This window comes from Artemia sp. Qi Xiang Cuo, chromosome 13 (genome assembly GCF_049724085.1).
Source record: "Artemia sp. Qi Xiang Cuo chromosome 13, ASM4972408v1, whole genome shotgun sequence".
Classification (NCBI taxonomy): Eukaryota; Metazoa; Arthropoda; class Branchiopoda; order Anostraca; family Artemiidae; genus Artemia; species Artemia sp. Qi Xiang Cuo.
Window position 1 is genome coordinate 19,762,821 of NC_142806.1, and position 27,301 is coordinate 19,790,121.

The window sequence follows — 27,301 nt, forward strand, 5'->3', positions numbered from 1 at the left end:
AACTGTAAATTACTTTAATTATTCAGTTGCGAAATAATCCTTTTGTTAGCTATTACTGAAGCAAATCGTTTTGGTCTATGATGTAAAATAGTCCCCTGGTTATGATCTAAAATCTTTACTCCCTTATTGATTTTGGAGTTATGCTTTAGAAGGTTAGCATAAATTGTGTCAGTTTATAAACTGGCCGTATTCCTTTTTCTGGAAAGGATAGACAACGTATGTTTTTTCATTTCTGTGGTTTCCCTGTCCCATTGGGTGTATCCCTTATCATTAGAAATAGCCAGGGCTTCATCAAATTTTACCAAATGATCTGGTTGAAGCCAAATATGCTCTGCTAAAGCTGAAACAAATGTTTCTGATGGCTTGCTTGATTTTAGAGTTTTTTCTATTGAATTTCGGTGTTGAATAAACCTTTTCATAAATTTTCGGTGAGTCCTACCAATACAGAGCTTCCCAATAGAGAATGGACTTTTATGTACCCTATTTCCTAAATTTCACTGAGCTACATCCTTACCAGAACTAAAAAAACTACCCATTGGCGATTGGAAACATCTATCAATACCAAATTTACGTAAAACCCGTGAAAGTTTGTCACCCAAACCAGGTACATATGGTAATGAAATGAAGCTTTTTGATACAACTAAATCTAAAGACTGAGAAACCTCAATAACCCTACTATTATGTTTAACCCGTCTATTTTTAATTATTTTATCAATGAACTTAATTGGATAACTATTACAAAACAAAATATCCTTCAAGTATAACAATTCTGAATCCAGAAATTCTTGGAAACAAATTCTAAAGGCTCTATCCACTAGTGAAATTACAACCCCCCTTTTTACCGACATAGGGTGGCAAGAATGAAAATTTAAATACCTATCATTGTGCGTTGGTTTTCTGTAAATCGAGAAAAGTAAATGGAGATCCCTTTTAATTAATAAAATATCCAGAAAAGGTAATTTATTATTATACTCAAACTCAACTGTAAATTTAATTTTATTATCGAAACTGTTTAAAAGCTTACATAAAAGGTCTAAGAAGTCCAATTCATGTTTCCAAACGCACATTACATCATCCATGAACCTGCCCCAGAAGCAAGGAGAAATTGTAAAACTGTTGATAGCAGAAGTTTCAATGGCATCTATGAATAGATTTGCTAATAAAAGAAAAAGAGAAGCCCCCATAGGCAACCCAAGAAAATTTGTCTATAAAACTCGCCTCGAAAACCAAAATAAAAAGAAATTCATTTACCAGAATAATTAGTCTCATAATGACATCAATATCCAAACTGGCTAACGTCACATCCTGTATTAAATCAAAGTGTTTTTCTAATTTACTTTTTAAAATATCCTCGCACCAAAATTTGAATACATGGACACAACATCAAAACTGCAAAGAATGGAACTCTCCTCCAGCGTGAAATTTTTCAACTTATTAGTAAGATCAATCAAATTTTTTAAATATTATTTTCGTGTTCCTAAAAGTTGACGCAAAACTACCAACAACCATTCTCTTAATTTTGAAAAAGGTGACAGAAAAGTTGACATAATGGGAAGGAGGGGGGATCCAGTCTTATGAATCTTATGTAGACCATAGATCTTGGGGGCCGAACAACCCCTAGGATAATATTTGTTATAAAACTGTGGGGTAATGTGAAAATTATTTTTCATTGACTCTAATTCCTTTCTTGTTGATTTTACATATTTATCTGTAGGATCAAAATCAAGTTTTTTGTATGTAATAGTGTACTCCAGAAACTTTCGTTTCAGCTTTAGCAGAGCATATTTGGCTTCAACCAGATCATTTTGTAAAATTTTACGAAGCTCTGGCCATTTTTAATGATAAGTGATAAACCCACTAGGACAGGGATACAACAGAAATGAAAAAACATACGTTTTCCATACTACCCATAATTAGGGATATATGCAGTTTTTAAACTGACACAATTTATGAAAACCTTCTAAAGAGTGAATCAACAATCAATAAGGGAGGAAAGATTTTAAATAATAACCAGGGGACTATTTTACCTGCTAGACCAAAACGATTTGCTTCAGTAAAAGCTAACAAAAGGATTATTTCGCAACTGAATAATTAAGTAATTTACAGTTTTTTTTTATTTTTCCTCAGTTGCTCTGCTGTCTTCGGTGAAGTAACTCTATATTAGCATATTTTCCCTACGTGGATCAGTTTGCGCCGATTGTACATTTTTTTTTGTTGTTTTTTTTTTGTGGTGGTTTTATTGGTTTTTAATTTTATCTTGTTTTTTTTTATCTTGTGTGTCTTTCGTGCTGAAAACGCCTTGTTTGTATACAGGCGAAATATCCGCGTTGTTTTGTTTCTGTTGTTTTCTTTTCTCTCCACTGGCCACAGTCTCGTTTGTTTGTTTTTTTTTAGAGATTTTTCTCTTTGTTGGTGTTTTAATAATATGTGTGTTCGGTGCACAAGGGTGTATGGTCATTTTTTGCTCAAAAGTGGTGAAAAACAGAAAAAAGGATGTACAGCACCCACTGAGGTGGTAATTCCTCACAGGGGAGGAAAAACTGACTCATGAAGTGTTTTTTTTTCTAATGTGTGGACAGAAACCACAAACTATTGAGTCCTCCGAAATCTTTTGACTGTTTTTTTTTCTAATGGTTGTTTCCTCCCAATTTAGGTAAAACTCACACTAGGCCTGTTGTTGTGGTGTGCTTGGAAAAATGATTCAAACATAAGGAATCAAGCTAGCCTATAGTCCATGCGCCAATAGACAAAAGGATGCTTATTTTCGGGCTATCTGTTGTCATGACACATGTGTCTTATGCAATCTGAAAGCAGTTTTTAGTCATGTTGAACCTGTTGATTACTCACCAAAAGACATTGAAAAACCTCCCTGCTATTTCACTGCTTTCTGACGATAGTTTCCAAAAAGAGTCTGAAAATCAATCAGAATTATGTAAACTAGTAGCTGAAGCCGAACTTCGTCTCTCTGCATGGATTGCTTCGGAAGAGGTCTCGGTTAAGAAGAGTGAAATTTTGATACCGTTAATGAATGTATGCTTTCCTGACTCTTCAGTTGCTAAGAAATTGCAAGTTTCTCAAACTAAAAAGACGGGGGTCATAAAGAATGGTCTGGGAGACTATGCGCTGAAGGAGCTAATGAAGAGCTTAGGAAAACGAAATTCGCTGTGATCGTGGACGAATTGACCTACCACTCAAGACAAAAATGTTTAGTAGTGAATGTGAAGTAAAAGAGGAACAATATTGTCAGGGAAGAATTCCTTTTTCTGTTAGAGGTTACAGATGCGACTGGCAGTGGACTGAAAGAGTTGATAGTGTCCTTGCTCAATGGCCATGACATTCCTCTTGAGAATATTATCGGTATTGCCTATGAAAATTTTGCAGTCAATACTGGAGACAGAAGAGGTCTTGATGCACTACTCAAAGAACAGGTGCCTCACCTGTGTACCTTGGGCTTTTTTAGTCACTCCTTGACACTGTGTTCTTCTCACGCTTCAAGACTCTTACCTGAAAGTGCAGAAGACTTTATTATAAATCTAGTCAACTATATTGGTTTTAGTCCAAAACGGGTTAAGGAGTATGAACAGTTTTAAGAGCTGACAAATATTGCCAAACACTGGCTGCTATCCATCAGTGCTACATATTGGTTGTTTCTTGTAGCAGTGGTTTAACAGAATTTTTGAACAGTGGGGTGCCTTGATTCAGTTCCTTGATGATCAATCTTACAAATCTGACACTGATTGGGCTAGTCGGAAGAAGGCATGGCCGATTTATCGCTTCATGAACGATCCCTTCTGCAAAGCATATCTGTTTTTTCTGTCTTTCACAATGAATAGGATCAATGTGCCCAATCTGGAGTTTAAGAGCAGAGCAATTCGCGGTCACAATACTCGAAGTAGCACCAGAAGTAAATTTACCTCGGTATTGAAGTGTTTTGTGAAGCCCAGTGTGATAGAAAGGGCTGCACAGAAGGAAATATTGAAACTCTCCCTGGAGGATCAGACACTCTAGAGTGTAATTCTTCCTCTGAGCAAATTGAACCCCGGGACAAACACCGTGTGTCATTTGTTATTGTCGGAAACTGACGCCAACAATTCTAGCAGTCATGCAAATTTTCTGCTGAAGCTTGCTGAATTTCAAAAAACTTCAGATTATATTATGTAGAACTCTGTAGGCAGATGGCCAAGAGGTTCGACAGTGAAGATGAAGCGCTAAAGAGTCTCGAGTCCATCGATCCCGCCATTGCTTTGAGCAGTTCAGTCAGAACACTCGTGCTGCTCATGGTTCGATTTCCAAATTTGTTGGGGAATGCTGATAGGGAAATAGAGGGAAAAAGAGACATCCTTGATGTGCAGTGGTCTGAATTAGAGTCTAGGAAAGACTTTGTGAAAAATAGAGTTAGTGACACAATTGAACCTGATATGTCCTGAAAAATTTGTGTTCGGGGAAAGATGGTAGGAGGAAATCGATATCTGAATCAGAACCGCGTTTCTCAGTTTTGTCAAACATGAAGACAAAGCTTTGGAATAGGCTAAAGATGGAAACTGTTGCTGCGATGATGCACACAAAACAAATGGTGCGCAGAGAAAATGAAAATGGGGGAGTAGTGACTTGGTCGATACCGCCACAGTTAGTATTAAGAATCTCAAGGTGGAGACCAAGAGAATCTTCTTTAACTGTTTATGAGAAGGTTATAGATTTTGTGGACATTGAGGAATAGTTCAGATTGCTTTTTTCCTCTGATCGTTTCTTGGAGCACTTACAAAGTTAACAACCTTGTTGAAATACTGAATGTGGATGAAAGTTTGTCCAGGCATGCAACTGGATGTAAAGTTGTCGACCACTTTTCCATTCGAGGGTGGTTTGGCTACCAGGAAATTGTTGCCACATTTGCTACTTTTCTCCTGCTTGCATTGCGTGTATAAAGTGGATTTGTGATGTGAGAAAATAATCATTTTAATAAATAAAGTTACTGTAAGGATGGTAATCTCTGAGTAGTAAAATAAATAGTTTTATGTCAATAGCTCTTCATCAAAAAGAAGTGATCGGCTTAAAACAATGCTAGAATCATCTGACGTTTTCTCTTGACGGCAGTTTCTTGTTTCTCGGGCACAAATAACTACCAATAGCAGTAAACTGCAGTCTACTCAGACAGTAAATTACTGTGTAATCCTTTATTCTTTTTTTTTATCCTTTATTCAAAGATTTTCATATGTTTACTGAAGTTGATTTGTTGATTTGTGATAAGTTTGATCTGTGATTTGAGAAGATAATTATTTTAATAAAAAAAAGTTCCTGTAAGGATGGTAATCTCTAGGTAGTAAAATAAATAGTTTTATGTCGATAGTTCATCATCAAAAAGAAGTGATCGGCTTAAAACAATGCCAGAATCATCTGAAGTTTTCTCTTGACGACACTTTCTTGTTTCTCGGGCACATATAACTACCAATAGAATGAAACTGCAGTCTACTCTGACAGTAAATTACTCTGTAATATATGGAGCTTGCACAAAGCAACAGAAGCATAGATGTATTCGAGGTTCTTGAGTGCTTCATCGGTGCCAGGACAGCATCCTGTAAGGAGATGGCAAGAAAAAGCCCCCAAGTACAGACAGGGATAACTAGGCGGGGCGTCGCTTGCAATCCGGTTCTGATAGAATCCTTTCTCCCAGTAAGATACTGTAGGAGTGGCGGAAAAACTTTTGCCCTTTTGAATTCACTTCTTCCAGGCGCAAACGAACAACTGTTGTCTGACTCGGTCAAGTCTGCAAGAAGTGATTTGAATAAACAGGACAGTAGTTCGCCGAGTGGTGAAAATTCGTAGCAGGTTGTTGTTCCTCTTTCTCCTACTGTCACGACCGACCCTCATGGAACGAAAATAGTCTAGAAACACCCTTAGAGACCCCTGAAGGTGGATATGGCTTCTGTACTATGCAAGCCCACTCCTGCCCTCAACCAATCAGAAATAGCTTAACGCTTTTTAGGGAAAATAAATATTTTGCTTCTCATAACTCAAACGAATCGATTTTGTCAGCCTAAGCAGCAACATATGTAGTTTTAATAATAATACAAAATAAATAAAAATACGAGTGACAAGCAACAGCGGCAGGTTTATTTGAAGGAAAACGAAAGAAAAGAGAAAAAGACAGAGAAAAGAGGAAAAGAGAAAAAAGAAAAAAGGAAAAAAATTGTGAAAATCCAAAATTTTTCCTCTCAGATTTAGTAAATTCTTCCTGGCCAGTGTGGCAACCCTGCTACTTGTTGTTTGACATACGGTCAGTCAAACGGGCTCCTATAACTATCCTAAGACATTTCCTCTGGTAAAACTTTTAACAAATCTTTCTATATGAATGTTCGGATATATTGCATCATATTTAAGCAAAGAAGGAAGAATTGAAAAATCTAACTAATCCGCAGGAGCCTACAGACAGGGAAATGGTTAGCCGGTACTGCGTTTTTAATGTAATAAAATGTTTATATTAATAAATAATAACTATTATTTGACCAATTGCCCCAAGAAGACATACTCTCACAATGTTAATACATTGTAGGCACACCTCTATTTAGAGGAGGGTGTCGCACCTTGTTCTGAAATTTCGAGAGTTTACGAAAGCTGTCGCTTTAATTTCTTAAATACTTTATTGTAAATCTGGCTATTCTTTTTGTTATTTTGTATTTCCCCCTCTTCCCAAGAAAATCCCTACTAAAGTATCTGATTGTAGGGAATGTGTTTGATCTTAGTGGGCCGAGGTGTTTGCTGTTAAACTTATCCTAGCAAACTAATTTTATGCAAACACCATTTAGAATTCAACGAATGGTTTATTATTGTCAGTTATATAGTTTTTCCAATAAAAATATTGAATCTAATACAAAATTATATTAGATCCCTTTTTTTAAATCCTCAATGTATAAAGAAGTTTCTTATATCCAGTTATATTTGAATCATTTATTCAATTTCAATTATTAATTCTTGTTTTCTTTCAATTATTTTCAATTACACTGTTTTCTAATTGCTTAAATGAGTTGTCTCTGACCAACAAGCTTGAACGTTATATTTCATTTTTCGCTGTTTCTAACATGAGAATTTCTTTTAGGATATATGCTAGAAGTCGATCCAGAAAAGCGGCCTAATATATTCCAAGTGGCATACGTTGCATTTAAGCTATCTTCGAAGCCCTGCCCTGTAAATAACCTATATGTAAGTAATCTCTTTGCTTAAGTCTAGAAGTCTCTTAAGTGCCTTAAATCACTTTGCCTAAGAATCCTTTTGGCCCTAAAATACCAGGGTAAGTACAAATAGAATCTGATTATTTTAACCGACAAAGACATCCATATGCTGTTTTGGTTGTAGAGGGTGTCAAAGGAAACGAAAAAGAAAAAAAAAAACTTGGGTGAAAATTTTAGCAAAAAAAAAAAAAATCTTAAAACTTGTGGCACCAAACGCATTAAGAAAGAGTGGCTTTGCTTTGAAGATAAAGCGTGGCTTTGCTTTGTGGCTTGGTTTTACCTTTGGGAATCAGTAGATTCTCAATGTTAGAATGCTTAAGGACCAAAAAGTAGCTAAATGCATTGGTAGATAGAAAAGATAAATAAAATCCCTAATCCCCACAAAGGTTCCATGGCCTGTAAAGTAAGGAGTCAAAAACAAAGCCATAGGCAGCACAATTGTGCTGCCTAATTAAAGAGCGATGTGGGCATAATGTATTATATTTTTTGTCTTAGGCCAGGGCACTTCGTATCGAAGGAATTGTCGTAGAAACATAGAAAAGGGCTCATTCGATTGGAAATTGAAAAGGCTAGTACCCATTTTAATGGTCGAAAGTGATTAGAGGGCAACTAACCCCCCTCCCATGCCAACCATTTTCCCAAAGACATTCAATCAAAATTTTTAGATAGCTATTTTATTCATCTTAGTTGGGATGTCCGGAAATTGTGTCTTTGAGGATGACAACCCCCAACAGCCCTCAGGGTAAGGGTTATAAGTTATACCCTGGGGGCATATAAGGTATATATAAAAAGGGTGATTGTAAAAAATCTGGAACGGGCTCATTTGATTGGAAATCAGATATTCTAGTGCCCTTTTTAAGATTCGGAGTGATCAGAGGGTGGATACCCCCCTCCCCCTGTACACCTTCTATTTTTCTAAAGTGAATCTGATAGAAATTTTGAGATGGCCATTTGTTGTCATAGAAACTTCGGAGACAGCTCATTTAATTGGAAATTGAAAGAGCTAGTGCTCTTTTTAATAGTCGAAAGTGATTAGAGGGCAACTAACCTCCCCCCTCCCACGCCTACAATTTCCTCAAACACATCTAATCAAAATTTCGATATAGACATTTTGTTCAACTTAGTTGGAAGGTCCGGAAATTATGTCTTTGTGGATGACAACTCCCCTACAGCCCTCAGGACAAGGGCTATAAGCTCTGCCCTGGGGGCATATAAGGCATATATAGAAAAGGTGATGGTATTCTGGAATGGGGCTCATTGGATTAGAAATCAGATGTTATAGTGCCCTTTTTAAGATTCAGAGTGATCAGAGGGTGGATACCACCCCCCCCCCCCACACACACACACCTCGTTTTTTCCCGAAATGAATCTGATATAAACTTTGAGATGACCATTTGATGTCGTAGAAACAACGAAAAGAGCTCATTCAGTCGGAAATTGAAAGGGCCAGTGCTCATTTTAATAGTTGAAAGTGATTGGAGGGCAACTAACCCCCCTCCCACACCCACCATTTCCTCAAACACATCCAATCAAAATTTTGAGATAGCCATTTTGTTCAACATAGTTGAAAGGTCCGGAAATTATGTTGTTGAGGATGCCAACCCCCCTACAGCATTCAGGGCAAGGGTTGTAAGTTATGCCCTGGCGGCATATAAGGTATATATATAGAAAGGGTGATCGTATAATCTTTGGAGGGGGCTCATTGTATTGGTAATCAGAAGTTCTAGTCGCCTTTTTAAGATTCAGAGTCGTCGGAGGGTGGATAACCCCCCCCCCCCCCGACACCTCATATTTTCCCGAAATGCATCTGATAGAAATTTTGAGATGGCTTTTTTTGTCTTAGAAACTTTGAAGAGTTCATTCGATTGGGAATTGAAAGGGCTAGTGCCCTTTTTTATAGTAAAAAGGGATTGGAGGGCAACTAACCCCCCTCCTACGTCCATTATTTCCCCAAACCCATCCAATCCAAATTTACACATAGCCGTTTTTTTCAACATAATTGAAAGGTCCGGAAATTCTGTCTTTGAGAATTACAACCCCCCAGAGCCCTCAGAGCAAGGGTTGTAAGTTATGCCCTGGGGGCATATAAGGTTTATATAGAAAGGGTGATCGTATAAACTTCGGATGGGGCTTATTGGATTGGTAATCAGAAGCTTTAGTGCTCTTTTTAATATTATTTGAAAAAAACTACGTTTTCTAAAGAGTTAAAGAGGCTGAGTCACAAGTTCGAACCTTAAAACGTACAGGGATGGGGCTGTGCCCTCCTCAACGCCTCGCTCTTTACACTAAAGTTTTTATTGTTAAAAAAAAGAGTTGTGAGAAAGTCAAACTTTAGCGTAAAGAGCGAGGCGTTGAGGAGGGCACAGCCCCTTTCATATACGGAATAATTTCTGTTCGTTTTAAGTTTTAATGTCGCTCTTTCAGTTAAATTTTTTTTTTTTTATTTAAAGGCTGCGAAAGCGGGGGGTTTGGGGGGCGGTAGCCCCCCATCTGTACCTTCTAATCCCTGTACGTTTTAAGGTTCGAACTTGTGACTCAGCCTCTTTAACTCTTTAGAAAACGTAGTTTTTTTCAAATAATTTCTGCACGTTTTTGTACAGTTTATTACTTATTATTGCTTGACTAACTGTTAGATGATTGTGTATTATTCTTTTCTTTCTCAACAGGGTGTTTTAAGGGCCGACCTTGTAACTCGGCCTCTTTAACTCTTTAGAAAACGTAATTTTTTTCAAATAATTTTAAAAAAAACTGAGTTTCTTTTTTAAACTTTAAATTCAGTATATAAAAAATTTCCTCTGACGGGGAATGGAACCCGGGTCTTCCGCCTGAAAGTCAGGAGTATCGACCGTTGTACCAAAGATACACAATTTTAATTGTATTTTTAGTACGTGGAATCTATTTTTGACGCAAGCAAATCCCCACAAAACTTGATATTTGGTTTTTGGAAAACAGGGAAGGAATGATCAGATTGAGCTGAAATTTTGAGAATAAGCTCCCAGGTCAAGGGAAAGCTTATCCTCTAAATTTCAGCCTGATCAAACAACGTTAAAGGGGGGCTTTTGTGGGAAAATTAACCTGGGCTATTATAGGGAAACGAGGTTTTTTGTAAATTTAAATTCGGGGGATAATTTTTTCGGTCTGAAAAAATCAAATGGCCCTAACAGGTCGAATTCTGCTTCGAATGAGTCCTCATTCACCCGGATCAGTTACCAACTGTGACCTGTAGGCGAGGCTAACAAAAAAAAAAGAAGAAAGAACTTTAAGTGGCTATATCTGGTTTTTGGTAAACAGGGAAGGAGTGATCGGATAAGCTCCCGGGCCCTAGGAAAGCTTAATCTCTAAATTTCAGCCCAATCGGACAACGTTAAAGGGGGACTGTGGTCGGAGGGTCGAAACTTCCGGCCCAGTTTACCCCATGAAGATAAAGTCGGAGGAGGATGAAATTTTGCACGTTTCTTAGTTGGAGCCTGGGCTACAAAATGCGATCACCGCTGTCAACCTGCGACCGCTAGGACATCGCTTAACATTGTGGTGGGTCGCCTCTTTATAGAGGCACAAGTGTGCCTCCTTGATTCAGAGTGATAAGAAGGTGAATACTCTCCCCCCCCCATATCTTGTATTTTCCCGAAATTCACTTGTAGGTATATTTACAAAATTAGTATTAAGCTTAATAATAAAGCTTCGTATTCAGCATCGTAATGAAGCTAGTAACTAAGCTTAGTAATAAAGCTTAGAATTTCTAACATTGTCTAAGTTTAAGATGGCCATTTTGAGATGGCCATTTATTGTCGTAGAAACTTCGAAGGCCCTCCAGCTCATTCGATTGGAAATTGAAAGGGCTGGTTCCCTTTTTATTAATCAAAAGTGGCCCCCCCACGCCCTTCAATTCCCAAAACATATCTATTTTGAGCTAGCCATTGTGTTCAGTTTAGTTGAAAGGTTTGGAAATTATCTCTTTGACAGCTCTCATACCTTCTCAAGACCAGAACATAATTTGCACTTTAATGAAAAAAAAATGGCTGTGGATTTTCAGTTTAGTATACATATACGGATGTATATTCCTTAAAGTTTTAATAATTTTTAATCTATTAAAGTTAAAACATTTTTAAACGTATTTTGTTTATTTCAATACAATTTTTTATTTATTTAATATTTATATATTTAATATTAATATTTATTATTTATTTAATACAATAAATAACCGAGTCAAACTCAAAACGAGCAAAATTAATATGAGTAGAGCTGACAAGCCCCATGCCTTCTTAAGACCAGAACATAATTTTGCACTTTACTGAAAACAAAATACCTTTAAAATGTTTTCATTTTTGTTTTTACTTGTTTAAAATGTTCTTACTAGATACATGAAGGGGGAAGTCCTCCCTCTTGTGCTCCAAATACAGCGCGAGTGTCTGGTGCCCTTTTTAAGAGTAACAAAAGATTGGAGGACAAGCAGCCTTTCTTTTAAGCCCATTCAGCCCAGTCAAATTTTGAGACAGCCATTTTGTTTATCATAGTAGAACAGTCCAGCAACTATGTGTTTAGGGATATTAGGCATGTCGACCACCCACAATTATGCTGTGGGTTTATTATCGTTTATAATTAAATTTTGCTTTAAAAATAAATCAGACGATATTGTATTAGATGGTTGTGAAGAAGACACATCGGCAGTATATCGAGAACGACTTGGGGTATTAGGTTGAAACTTTTGGGGATACTTCTGTTACTACTTCTGCTCTTACAATTTAAATAAATAGAGTGTAAGTGTATCGAGGTTGTCAAAGAGCATAAATAGAATCTTCTGGGAATGAAATCAAGTTTTATTTTTCAGGTCGACTTCAGAAGCTATAAAATTAAATTAAAAATCCTGTTTGTGTTAGGATTAAAAATTGATGAAAATGTTTCTCCAACATGCAAATAGCAACCCATACTTTTTTTGCTATAAGAATTTATATAATATATTTATAAAAATTTATAGAAGAAAACTGAAAAGATGTATAATAGTTATTTTTCTATAAAAAAGACTATGTCAATAAAAACGTAAAGAAATTTATTAAATAAACTTTTTCCACAAGACAAGTTTTTCAAAGAAAAGTAAAGAGCTCTAAGCCAAGAATGAGCAAACATAAAGTCAAATAATCTTCCAAGCATATAACTAACACAAATCACAATCAATAACTAAATGAAGTTCAAAACGAACAGAAATTACAATAAATAGCCGAGTCAGACTCAAAGCCATCAAAAATTAACATCAGTAGGTCTGATTAACCCCCATGCCTTCTCAAGACGACAACACAATTTACCCTTTACTGAAAACAAAATAAGTTGGAACTATTTTCACCTTTTTTACTTTCGTAAATCAAAAATTATCAAGATCTTAACGAAGAAATATCAGTGTTTGTCAATTTAGCTGACAATCCACGGTCATTTGTTTTTTTTTTTTTTTTTTTTTTTTTTTTTTTTTTTTTTTTTTTTTCAATAAAGCGCAAATTGTGTTCTGGTCTTGAGAAGGCATAGGGGTTATGCAGAGAGGATTGTAATGTTTTTCATTATTGGATATATATTTCAGTTTCTCATTCAATTGTAAAGAGTACCCCCCCACCCCCCCACCCCATTATTTAGACGTTTACAAAACCCTTCTATTGCGTATTCTCCATGATTTTTAAACAATAGAATGTCATCCATGTATCTACCCCAAAATTTTAGTAAAAAAAAAATATATGTATGAATCGAAAGTCTATGTTTCTACATAATCTACAAAACATTTACTAAAGGTTGTAAACAACGCCATCTGATATTTAGCGATATTGATATTAGACCCAAAACGGTTGCATGCTTGCCTTTTCAGGTATTTTACTATTCAGGGGAGGGGGGATGGAAATGAAGCAGAATTTTGTCATCTGTAGACTTACAATCTTAAAGCTGACTAGCATGCTAATTCTGTTCGGATTAAAAAAAAAAAAAAAAAAAAAAAAAAAAAATAGGTTCTCTCATTTAAAGAGGAATTTTTGAAATTTGAAATAATTATCAAAACAAAATGTGGATTAGATGTCAATTATAGTGACATTTTTTAATTTGACATAGTTCACAAAAAAAAGAAAAAAAAGTGGAGATTAACTGTCACTTAAGATAAAGTTTCAGCTTCAATCTTGTAAAATATCAGACTAGTTCTATCAGTTATTCTTTTTTCTTTGAAGTGTCTTGTAATTTTTAGTGAAGGTTTGTTTTTTAAGTTTTTTTTTTGGGGGGGGGGAAATATGATAAGCGACAGTAGTGTTTTGTCAGATTCAAAAAGAATATGAAACGGAAGGGTGAACAGGCACAACAAAAAGCTGATCTCTTTTCTTACTTAAAGCTCTTCCTTGGCAGCGTCGCCAGCATAGAGGGAACAGAAATCAGCGTCGTTAGTCCCCTTCAAAGTGGTCTGTTCTGAGCAAGGGTTGGAGCTTCGCTGGGGTCGATACTCCAAGGAGTAAGTCGATTGCGTATGTCATACTTTTGCAATTGTAGGACGGAGGAAAAAATAAGGGATAACTTAGGTAGCGTTTTTGTGTCCGGGTTTAAACAAACCATATAGTTGGGGTTGGCTCATCTCCAACAGTCTTATTCGTGGAACCTTTGGACCTTGTTCTTGGAAGCTTTTTGGAACCTTTTCTTTTGTGGTTTGGCCCTCCCTTCTCCGGGGGTAGATTGTTAGCTTTTGTTACCCTATATCCAAAATATTGAAGTGAATTTTGAGCTCGAGTCAGTGCTCGAAGTACATCATCTTGTCCAGAATGAAAGATCGGTCTCATTTTTTCAGAGCAAGATCATCGGAATTGTTTCTTCGTTTTAGAATTAAAAAAAAAAGAACAAAAAAGAAAAATATGGAAACCGGGTCTCTTCTAAAAATTACTTTATTTATGAACATATTAAAAAAGGAGGATTATCTAAGCTGTCTGAAATATTCTTTGTTGCAGTCTTTTATCGTATTCTGTAAATCATATTTTAAGGAGACAAGGTTTTTTTTGTTGCCTTTTTGACTTTTTTTTATATTCCTATATTCACGGCGCGAGGTACTTAAAGGTATCTCATTAAAAAAAAAAAGAAAAAAAGATTTTCAAAATACTAGTCTAACAAAAAAGCGGTCATTTTAGACCGTTGAGTATAAGAACGGTCTTTTTTTAACTAGAGGTACTAAAACATTTTACGCTCCCATCATGGCCACTTTGTTCTCTATATGGCAACTGTTATTTATATGGGCAAAAAGGCCACTTTTATGGCCTTTTTCTTCCAATAATAACCAGTTTATGGTACCTAAAATGAATCAAGTATGACTCTAGAGCCTCGGATAGTGGTTGAAATATTTCTCATCACCTAACTTGTATTTAAAAAAAGTAAAAGAAAGTCTTTGATTGTGCTTAAGGGACATCGTTTGTGTCCCTTTTCTCCATTGTTTGTCTTACAGTATCAATTGACCCTCCAACTGAGCCAATTTTTTTATAGCAAAATTGCAATCATAACTCCTTTTTCTTAAATTAAAAGATTTGTGCGATAAGAAATGCCTGATGCGCTGCTGGTCCTTTTTTCACTTTGGGCTATTAATGTTTATAACAACTGGTAGAACTGTAGTTTGAAGGAAGTAATAGATGAATTTAAATAGTAAACCCTTGAAAGGAACTGCTCTGAATGTATTTGAAGCGCTACCAAAGCCGTTCCTCGAGTACTTACTCCCAGACGTCTTCTCCTGCAGGTTATTGGAGTTAGATCAGTAATAAAGTGTTTGTCTCGCCACGATGCCACGAGGCTCAAAAGCTCTAGAGAAGAAGATATGTGAATAGATTTTGTAGAAGGCACCAATTGGTGCCACATCGATCAGTACCTGGAAGTAATTAGGGTTATATCAGTTCTTGAGTGTTGGTCTTGTCATCCTGATAAACTTTACCATGAGGATAGAAAACTCCTCAAAAGAAGGTGCTTGGATATATTACTAGAAGGTACTCGTTGATATCACATCATCATTGGTAACAGTTATTTGGGTCGAGCGAAATCAGTTCTTAGTTTTTGTCTTATCACCTGGACAAACTGTGCCACGAAGGTAGGAAGCCCTTTAGAAGAAGCCGTGGGGATATTGTTTCTAAAAGGGACCCATTGATGACACATCTGTAAAGCTCCAGCTGGGGGGCCCAGTATCAAATGGGATTCTGTATTTTGGAGATATTTTGTTTTATTCGAGTGTAGGGTTGAATAGTTAATTACTACTATGGAGTTTTCAGTCTAAATGTAAGGAATTAGAAATGAGATAGGAAAAGCTGTCTGAGTTGTTTTTTTTTATCTAGACCTAATATTAAAGAAAGATTAAAACTAATTGATTAAATTTTCTAAGTTTAATTGTTGCTATTTTTAATTTTGGTTAAATATTGAATTTAATAAATTAAAATAAGTATTTAATTTTATTTAAAAAATTTAATTATTAAATTTATATTCATTAAATTTATTTTTATAAAAATACAACATAAATATAATATTTATGAAGTAATATTAAATTTAATTTTTTATCACTTATAAATTTTAATTGATTATAAAGTTTAAATTTAAATTTTTATTGAAGTTAAGATCGTTAAAGTTTGCTGCAGACATGTTGAGCACAATTGAAAGAGGAAGATGTTAGGTTGAAAAAGGATCTGAGGCTAAAAGATTGAAAAGAAGAGGTCATTTTCAACAAGAACTGCTGGAGGCAACTAATCGTAGTTGAGTTGGTTGGACTAATTGCCTACCCTGTCGACCGTATTCCATATTTTATAGTGCTACCCAAAGAGCATTGGTAACTTATGTATGTTACCCATACTCTTTGGTGCTACCCCCATGCGGTTTTGGGAGCCCCTATTTACAGCTTAGAGCCACAGTTGGGAAAGATGAAAGAAATATGATAGGAAAAACTGCGTGACGTTTTGGGGTCTACGACGAATAGTGAAAAGAGCTTGAGAATAATTTACCACTTTTTTGAATTAGATTAAAAAATAAGTTTTTTCAACTGAAAGTAAGGAGCAACATTAAAACTTGAAACGAACAGAAATTTGACTTTTTGTTCCAATTATTTAAGAATGACTCCTGATGCACAAGGACAGTTTAATTAGAATAATAAGCTTGTTAAAAATTCAAATAACACTTTAGGGTAAAAAGTGAGGTACTGAGGAGGGGGCAACCCCTCACATACGTAATAATTTTGGTTCGTTTTAACTTTTAATGTTGCTCTTTACTATCAGTTGATTTTTTTTAATTTAATTTCTGATAGTTTTTGATTAATGCTGGGAAATCCAGCTCTCCTCCCATGGGAAATTCCCTTCCCCCACGAAAAATCCCCATGGAAAGATCCTCCCACCTCAGCACCCCACCAGAAATCCCCCTCCCCCGAAAATATCTTTATACTTCCCAATAATCAATACTATATGTTAGCCGTGGGCAAAGTTCATAACTTGAAGCCCTTCTCTGGGAGCTGTGGGGGGTCAAGTCATCCTCAAAGACATCAAGGAGGCACACTTGTGCCTCTATAAAGAGGCGATCTACCACAATGTTAAGCGATAGAATGTCCTATGTCCCAATGTCCTAGCGGTCGCAGAGAGACAGCGGTAATCGCATTTTGTAGCCCAAGCTCAAACTAAGAAACGTGCAAAATTTCACCCCCCCCTCCGACTTTATCTTCATGGGTAAAAGTGGGCCGGAAGTTTCGACCCTCCGACCACATCCCCTCTTTAACGTTGTCCGATTGGGCTGAAATTTAGAGGTTAAGCTTTCCTAGGGCCCGGGAGCTTATCCTCGAAATTCCTGCTCGATCCAATCACTCCTTCCTTGTTTTCCAAAAACCAAATATAGCCACTTAGAGTTCATTTTTTTTGTTAGCCACGCCTACAGGCCACAGTTGGCCACTGATCCGGGTGAATGAGGACTCATTCAAAGCAGAATTTGACCTGTTAGGGCTTTTTGATATTTTCAGACCGAAAAAATTATCCCCCGAATTTGCATTTACAAAAAACCTCGTTTTCCTATAAGAGCCCATGTTAATTTTTCCCACCACAGCCCCCCTTAAACGTTGTTAGATCGGACTGAAATTTAGAGGATAAGCTTTCTCCCTGGGGCCTGGGAGCTTATCCTCAAAATTTCAGCTCAAGCCGATCACTCCTTTCCTTTTTTTCCAAAACCAAATATCAAGTTTTGTGGGGATTTGCTTGCGTCCGTCAAAAATAGATTCCACATACTAAAAATACAATTACAATTGTGTCTCTTTAGTAGAGCGGTCGATACTCCTGACTGTCAGGCGGAAGACCCGGGTTTGATTCCCCGTCAGAGGAAATTTTTTATATACTGAATTTAAAGTTTAAAAAAGAAACTCAGTTTCTTTTTTAAATTATTTGAAAAAAATTACTTTTCTAAAGAGTTAAAGAGGCTGAGTTACAAGGTCGACCCTTAAAACACCCTGTCGAGAAAGAAAAGAATAATACACAATCATCTAACAGTTAGTCAAGCAATAATAAGTAATAAACTGTACAAAAACGTGCAGAAATTATTTGAAAAAAACTACGTTTTCTAAAGAGTTAAAAAGGTTGAGTCACAAGTTCGAACCTTAAAACGTACAGGGATTAGAAGGTACAGTTGGGGCGCTGCCGCCCCCCAAACCCCCCGCTTTCGCAGCCTTTAAAATTTTTTTTTTTTTTAAACTGAAAGTAAGGAGCGACATTTAAACTTAATACGAACAGAAATTATTCCATATATGAAAGGGGCTGTGCCCTCCTCAACGCCTCGCTCTTTACGCTAAAGTTTGACTTTCTCACAACTCTTTTTTTTAAACAATAAAAACTTTAGCGTAAAGAGCGAGGCGTTGAGGAGGGCACAGCCCCTTTCATATACGGAATAATTTCTGTTCCTTTTAAGTTTTAATGTCGCTCCTTACTTTCAGTTTAAATTTTTTTTTTTATTTAAAGGCTGCGAAAGCGGGGGGTTTGGGGGCCGCCGCCCCCAAACTGTACCTTCTAATCCCTGTACGTTTTAAGGTTCGAACTTGTGACTCAGCCTCTTTAACTCTTTAGAAAACGTAGTTTTTTTCAAATAATATTAATTAGATCTTCCGACTGTGCTGAAGAAAATGACTATCTTAAAATTTTCATTGGACAATTTTGGGTAAAAAAGAGGGGGTTTTTGGCTTAAAAAGAGCACTAGAACTTTTAATTTCCGGTCAAATGAGCCCTCTCACGATCTTCTAGGATCACTGGTTCGATATGATCACCCCTGAAAAAAAGAACACAAATAAATAAACACGCGTCCGTGATCTTGCTTCTGGCAATTAAATTAAAATTTCCACAGTTTTGTATATAGGAGCTTGAAACCTCTGCTGTAGGGTTTTCTGATATTCTGAATCTCATTGTATGATTTTCATTAAGATCACTTGATTTCATAGGGGTGTTTTCCCCTTTTTCAAAAATGAGGCAAATTTTCTCAGGTTCGTAGCTTTTGATGCGTAACATTAAACTTCATGAATTTTATATATTTTGAATAAGCATCAAAATTCAATTCTTCTGATACATCTATTATTTTCAGGACTCTGTTTCTTACAGTTTCGGTTACTATTGAGCCGCATCGCTCCTTACTTACAATTCGTTACTACGAACTGTTTGAAAGATATTAATATACCTAACATATTCAACTACAATCTATCGGGAAAATTTCAAGAAAATGACTTTGTAACGGCGTAGTAAACATTGCTGTTTATGCATTGCTGGAAGTTAAGGTCAATGTACAGAAAAAACTGGGTTAATATGACGCTAACGGAAAATTCCTAGTTCTAGATATAAAATCTGGCGTAGTGAAATATATGCTCGACATATTCAACTTCAATTGTAATGGGGAAAGTTCAAGAATACCACTTTATGACGAGGCATTAAACGTTGCTGTTCACGCATTGTTGGAGGATAGGGTCATTATATTGACAAGGTCGATGATATGACGCTAATTGATAATTCCTAATCCAAAGCGTAAAGTCAGGTAGCAATACTTATATAAACAAATCTTTCTCGTTGTTAATCTTTTAAAAACTCACCTCGTCTTCTCCTGCTAAATATTGAGAAAAAAAAACGATTACAATAAAATGAACTTTACAGTTCGAGATGTGGCACAAAAGTAAGCAAGAAAAATGGCTGCCGGAAATTTCCTCATTGAGGGATGTTGCGCTGTTAAGCCTGCGATGCCCCTCAAATCACCGGGCTAACGGTTTGGCAAAACAGCTACGATGATTTCGACACATATTATATGGCTTAAGTCCACTTAGCTTGTACATCATAAAGAAGATAATTAGGTGACTTGGATATTGATACCCAGGTACACGAATTTTAAAGCTCTAGAATGGTTTACCAAGTAACCAATAGAAGGTTAGACTAGGATGACAAAGATGAATAGTCGTTAGGGTTTTTTCTCAAAGCAGCCGCAACAGAGGCGTTAGTACATGGAAAAAAATGTTATCCAGTTTTTAGCATCAGGTAATTCAAGACTGACACATTTTTTTTATTGCAAAACCGGTTATTACTCCACGTATTTTCCTTTCTTTTTTAATTTTTTTTTTATCTTTTTTTTATCAAACCTGGTTTTGAAAAACTTTCAAATAGAAAGCTATTTTATTTATCTAAAGGTTTTTGACGAAATGGTTGCTTTTCCTTCATTTAGAGATCATTCTGGACGTCAGTATTTAAGTAAATGTGTTTGAAAAAATGTATTTCAACTAGCTTTTCCTCCATGCAGATGTCATTCTTGACGTCAGCATGGACGTCATTCTTCCAGTTCCACTGATTAAAAGGTAAGAAGGCTAAATACAAAACAGTGTCCCCTCGTGTCTTACGTCATTAATATGATAATGCCGTTACACTCACTATTAAGAATAAGAGATAAATTCTTCAAATTGATTTACAATTTCTTTCTAGAATGCTTTAACTATGGAACCAGATCAGCTAGTCAGTTTACCATTAGATATTAAAAAAGAACAGAAATCACCTCAGTCGACAGCTCATTTGTTTGCCATGCGTCCTCAAAAGATCACTACTGAGTCAACAACCACAGTGACACCTAGACAGAGACCAAAGCCTCAGCTCGGAGCACAGCCATTGACAGCGTCTGATTCTGTACGGGAACTTTTTCCATCTGGTACCAACGACCCTTTTGGCGGAGGAAAGGCTGAGGAAACAATACCGCAGTTTGCAGATTTTGGCGGATCAGTTGATGAGACTGTTGCAGGTTGGTCTTAAGTTTATTTATCATAAAATTTAATATAAAATAACTGTAAAAATCAGGCAGGGAGCCCCGCTTCTCTTGAAATCACATGAGTTTTTAATTTCCCATTAATTTCCACTTATTTAACTTGGATTTTGCTATTATGATGAATTTGCCTCTCAACCCCGGAATAAAATTACATTCGTAAATGGTTACATAAATGATAGTCAATATAATTCCGAAAGATAATAGACTCATCAAATGAACGATATAATTATGCTAGCTAAAAATTCATGAAATTTAGCATATCAAGGAGTTAAACAGAGTGGCGAAAAAAGTATAGACTCTATAGTAAGTTTGTAAGTTTGAGAGGATGATGCTGTTGCAGGGTGTGGCAAACTGTTGACTGTTGCAAAGGGTTGACTGTTGCAAAGGGTTGACTGTTGCAAAAAATACCGAAGTTTGCAAATTTTAGTGGATTTTAGTGAAGTTTGCAGATGCAGATCTCGATAATTCTGTTCCAGGTGGTCTTACGTTAATTTCTACTACTACTACTATTAGCAATTCACTACAGCACCAAACTGCCTGATGCCAACGCATCTACTCGCGCTCCTTCATCCAAACTATTTAAAGCCTCCCTCTTTATGTCCTCCCAAGAAGTTCCCATTTCCCTTAAATCTTTCCTCGTGACATCCACACACTCCATTTGGGGATGACCTCCTTTTCGTTCGGCCTAATTAATTAACTTGAGTTAAATACTAAAGTTAATTTGATTATATTACAGTTTACAATAAAATGACTTCAAAAATCAGGATGAGAGAGCTGGAAGCCACATGACTATCGTGATTTACCCTTATAATTCTTATAAGTTCAGGAAGAGGGCTTTTGAAGCCACATGACTGTCGTGATTTACCCTTATAATTTCCTTTTTTTCCCATAGCTTTTTCTATTTTTATTAATTTGCCTCCCCTTCCCCCGAATAAGTGCCTACATATGTACAAAGTTGAAAACATAATAGTTAAACCCCTAAAGATAATGGTTTCAGAAATGAACGGTATATGTTAGTTAGAAATTCATGAAATTTTGCAAATCATGGAGTTCACTGAAGTGGCGAAAAAAATTATAGATTCAATAAGGTACCCTATAAAAAGTATTGGTTTCATCATGGTTCATTTTTATAAAATGTTTGTGTAGTATATGAAGAACAAATTAAGAAATTGAATATGTAGAATACAAAATTTAATATGGGAAGATTCACGTGATACATATTATCTTTGAAAAAATTTCGACAACATATGGAAGAAAATAGGATACATATCAACAGGACATTCAGCAATTTTTTTGGAGTTTTTTTAAAGGGTGGGGGAAGGGTTTTACAAAAAAATAAAAATGCATCAAAAGTTTGCTTATATGCATTTTGTTACGGTTTTGCGAGTTGGACAAACATTTTTTTTGGCGAAGGGGGGGGGGGGTACAAACCCCCTAACCCCTGCCCCGGATACGTCCTTGCTTATCAGTACTTGCATCTGATAGTGGAGAGAGCCAGGTAATATCTTAATGGCCTCTTCTAGGTTTTTGTTCTAAGACATGTCTAAGCAGAAGAAAGGAAATTAAGGTATAAGGTTTTCTGACACAATTAAAATCCCTCCAAACTCACCCCTCTATCGAAACAAAAAATCATCTCTCCATCCCAGGATGCCAGAATATAGAAAGTCTTGGTCGAATTTTCATTTGGGGGAAGGATTAAAAATTTTAGTCGTCAATCCACCTAAGCGTTATTGCTCTAATTTCGCAATCAATTATTTGTCATAATATTAACTAGAACGGATCGTTCATTTCTTTCATGTATTTAGTTTAATATTTTAATTTAATATGTGTTTAATTGAATTTATTTTAATATCAGTGTGAATATTGCATATTTTATCTGTCAGAGTTTCTGATGAATGACTGGCTAAAAACTATTTTTGTTATATTTTTGTTTTTTTTTAGATTTTTGTTATATTTCATTAGATCTAATGATCAAAACTTGAAGTTTCTGATGAATGACTGGCTAAAAACTATTTTTGTTATATTTTTGTTTTTTTTTTAGATTTTTGTTATATTTCATTAGATCTAATGATCAAAACTTGAATAAGTCAACAGAGAAAATCATGCCGAAAAATCGAATCATCTTAGTCTGCAAATGTTGAAAATTTGACAAGATCCAACCTTACATGACTTTGGTGTCCTCTTTTCGAGTGTCCGACTTGAAAGTCTCACTTTTATCGGTGTCGTCTCCCTCATTTCAAAGAAATTCTCCCTCTACCGGTCCTTCATCTAACCTTTCCGTAGAAAACATAGGAAGTGAAGATCTCTGACACGATCCAACCTTACATGACTTTGGTGTCCTCTTTTCGATTTCCGACTTGAAAGTCTCACTTTTATCGTTGTCGTCTCCCTCATTTCAAAGAAATTCTCCCTCTACCGGTCCTTCATCTAACCTTCCCGTAGAAAACATAGGAAGTGAAGATCTCTGATACGAAGCAGTCTTTTTTTTTTCTTTTTTTTATATATATTCCAATATTCACGGCGCCAGGTACTTCAAAGTATCTGATATGCCGCTATTCATTTACCTCTTTCAATGGCCTCGAGGTGCTACTCAGCTATCTTGACTATGACGTACAAATACTCATTTATAACCTTCTATTTGCCTATTTTTGTAATGACACACACACAAAGTCTTGTCTCTTCTTGTTCATAGTTTTGCCCGATACCAACCTTTAACATCCTATTCGAGCGTTGCCACTTTGGTCCTCAGTAAGTGTTTTCCCTGACTTTAGTGTGGTTCCTCTGACTCGTTGGTTACGAATTTGAGGCCAATACTGTAAAATATAAATCCAAAATCAAAACGTGTTTTTGTAGGGTCTCTGTCCCATTTAAAAACTGTTAGCTTTTGTTATCGCTCGATTTTCATTTTTTTTAGCGTATATTTTTTCCTGTATTTTCAGCAGTAAATTTAAGGGCAATATTGCAAAGTAGAAATCCAAAATCAAGACGAGTTTTAGTAGAGTCTCTGCCCCATTAAAAAATTTTCAGCTTTTGCTATCGCTTTTTTTTTTTTTTTTTTTTTTTTTTTTTTTTTTTAAGTATATATTGTTTCCTGCATTTTCAGTAGTTTACCTCTTTTTGATATTTTATCTTACCTCCTATGGTAATTGTATTACTTATGTCTTACCGCTTTACATTGCCTCTCTTTGTTCTTTATCCTGCATTTTCTGCAGTTTACTGAACAAATTTCTGAAAAAAAAGCATGAATTCGATAAGCATTTTCTGAGTTTTTAAATTTCCAGTTGAAACAAATGTAATCTATAATTTTTTTTTGTAGATGCCACTATATACAAACCGCAGTGGCGTCAACACATATTAAAAACCATCAGCGCCATCTAAATTATTTCTCATTTCACATGCAAAAAGAAAATAGTGAGAAATTAGGTTAGGTTATAAAGATGGAGTTTGGGCGTTTGTTTGAGCACGTTTTTCAAAAATGACCAAGGAGTTTGAGAATAGACAAAAAAATTCAGAAATTTAATAGATAAAGTGTAAAACAATGAAAAAGGTGAAGATAAAGGTTACCCCCATGCAAAATCTGTTAGATATGATTATTCTGCATATTATGAAGTAAGAATTGTTTTCTTAACATGTTTTAAATTTCAATTCATCCTTTTTGTCCTGAACCAAAAAAAATTGAAAAAATTCCGATCAACATTTGTAGCTTTATTTAAATATTCCTAACATTAATTTCTAATTTCTATCCGCTTTTCGATTTGTATGTTCAGCTGTAGCATTTTGATTTTTCTTGATCTGTTATCTTGATGTTTAACGTGATTACCCAGTAATTGTATTTTCTATTTATGTTAAGTTGGAATTATAATATGAATTTATTCCTACTCGTGTTAGGTTTCAATAGTGGCTCTTTAATTTTCTTTATTTATTTCTCAGATCATGCAAACCAAAATAGTTCTTCAAGCAACTTAAATAACCCTAATATTACCTTTAGTTTCTAATTTTCTAGTAGTGTTAGGATTCATATTTTCCTCTATACCAGAAATGGGCGCCCATAAGCTGAATCACAGGGGGGGGGGGGCAAACCTCGTCTAATTGGAACTTTTAATGCTATATTATAGAAACCTCAGAACTAAAATATAAAAATAAGGCAGCATCTTTTAGCAGGGGGGGGGGCGATTGCCCCCCCTGACCCCCTTATGGGCGCCCATGATACCAGAATCTGTTATCTTTGTGTTTAATGTGATCAACCTTTGATAGTAATTCCTGTTTGTTTTGTGATTTAATTATTATATGACTTTATTTTTGCTCGCCTTAGGTTTTAATATGGTTCTTTTTTTGGAAAATGTTTTTAAATTAGTAGAATGTCTTAAATTATTATTATAATGTCTTTTACATTATTAATAAATAATTATTATGTATGATCATAAATCATACAAATCAACCAGTAGTTCTTCACAACACCAAAAGTTGGCCCATCATTCTCTTTGGATCATCTTTGGCCCATCTCACCTCAAAAATCAACCTCAAAAATGAAATGTTGTGTATCTTTACAAATTTTTTGTAGAAGAGCCGCAATCTGGAATTTTTCAACCTATTGGGGTTGATCCGTTTATTGAGACCCCTGATCGGGAACAGCAGGCCATGCGGCACAGAGATTTTGGATTTGAAGATTCGTTTAACCCCATTCATCCACCGGATGTTCATTTTAAAGTTCCTGTTCTTCCGCACCAGTCTGTCTCTGTTCCTGCTTTGAAGCATTCCAATGAATTAGTCTCTAAAGAAGGTAAAAGTCTAATTAAATAATGTATAAAAATCTAATCATGTGCTTTTTATTGGTGAAATTTTAGGAAATTTCGCCATTTTGAGGGATTTTTTGTCGAGATTTCTAAGAAGCTAATTAAATTTTTCCAAGAAATTAAAAGTTCCGAAAAAGAAGTTTTTCACAGAAAAGTAAAGGCTATTTTAACCTGAAGATAAGCAGATACAAATACTTGTTAAAATTCAAACTCAAAACGAACAGAAAGTAAATAAACAATCATAGCAAAAACATACAACAAATAATAAAACAAATGAATAAATAAATATTTAAGCGTGTAATGTACAATTAATATGTGAATCAAGCTTAAAACGAAAACGAAATATTTTGCTATTGAAGTATATATCAAACCCAAAACAAACGGAAATTAAATAACGATAAATAAAACAGTGATAGAAATTCACAAAAAATACCAGATATTTCGGTCACATATGCAGTGACCGTCATAAGTAGTAAAACTGTTGATGACGGTCACTGCGTATGTGACCGAAATATCTGGTATTTTTTGTGGATTTCTATCACTGTTTGTGAAACACTGTCTATTAAAAGGATTTTATCCCTATTTGAACTTTAATTTATCGTCATGGAAACGCAGTGTGGTCTCCGAAATTATCCACGAAATTAAATAAGCAATCAATGCAAATAAACATACAATAGATACTAATGTAAATGAATAAATAAATCTTAAAACATGTTAGACTTAAATTGAATATGCAAATCAAGCTTGAAACGAACAAAAATCACTACAAACAAGAGTTTGGGTATCGCCTCCTTTTCCCACTGTAAAAGTTTAAAACCTACTGCCTCATTGGCGCTTTACTGAAAACGCACAATATCCTCGATTTGTGGTTTTTACCTTAAGCGTTCTTGTAATTTCATGTTTTTATCATGTATTTTACAGATATTCTTCGGACTGTAATGTCAGTTTAATAGGATAGGATAATAGGATAGTCAGTTTAATAGGATATTTAGTCACTTTAAGTCAGTTTAATAGGATTAATAGTCAGTCTAATAGGATAGCGTAAACTACCAAGGACAGTGAAAATTAAATCTGATTGTTTGAAATGGTTAAGTGGACGCTTACTCAACCATGTATATATTACATAATTAAATAATTGTATTATTTATACTATAAGGAAATTATATAAATATATTAGTTATCGTAGAATTCAACTATCATAAGTATATAGTTGTGATTGTTATATGTATGTTTAAGTATATCTTCAATAATTAGGAAAATCGGAATTCCAATTTTTGGTGAAAAATTTATGCATATGTTTATCCATGTTTATCCATATGTTTATCCAACACATTTTTATCCATGTGGACGTGACTTTTGTCATATCTAAGAGACTGGCACTTTTCCCTGTGAAGTTAGAAACGTAATAATTTGGAGTCGGATAAACTTCTCAATAGTAAAACTTGTTTATGCTTTTACTAGAATGTCAAGCTAATCTGAACAAAAAATGCAAATTAACACGTATCATCCTTCTGGGACAAAAAACATAAACATAGAAAGAGGATTGAAACCTCTCTACCAGGATGAGGCGTTGCCTATAAGTAAGCAAAGGCATTTATTTCACGAAGGGAGGGGGGGGTTATAGAAAGAGCTAAAAGGGAGTGAACCACAAATTTCTAAGGTAATGCAACACTTGAATGGCTTCAGTCTTTTTCTTACATAAATCCTCTATTGAAAAATAACCTTGCAAAATACTTAAAAACCTACCTTGTTGCGCTTTTGCAATATAATGAAAGTGTGAATTGCACCCTTTCGTTTTAAGCACAATAATTTGATCTATTCCTTCGTATGATGATTTAAAGGTTAAACATGTATTTTCATTCTTAAATTTAGTAAAATATTGTACCTCTTTAAGGGGCTTCGTCAGCCATAATGTGTACGATTTTGGGTCACCTGCAGCTTAGTAATGGTATGATTATTTTTTTTAACCAGGCAGTTTGAGTTTTTCTTGCAAGAAATTTTTTTGAGTTT

General features: G+C 35.4%; 1 protein-coding gene across 2 annotated transcripts in view; it reads left to right on the forward strand.

Annotated features, from left to right (window-relative positions):
• LOC148945049 (serine/threonine-protein kinase sel-5-like) overlaps nt 1-27,301 on the forward strand; it is a 123,508-nt gene that overhangs the window by 59,334 nt on the left and 36,873 nt on the right. For both annotated transcript variants that reach the window (XM_089099385.1, XM_089099386.1), the window contains exons 8-10: nt 7,091-7,194; nt 20,165-20,474; nt 25,060-25,278. In XM_089099385.1, coding sequence (XP_088955511.1) covers nt 7,091-7,194; nt 20,165-20,474; nt 25,060-25,278 — 633 coding nt within the window. The remainder of the gene's footprint in view (nt 1-7,090; nt 7,195-20,164; nt 20,475-25,059; nt 25,279-27,301) is intronic.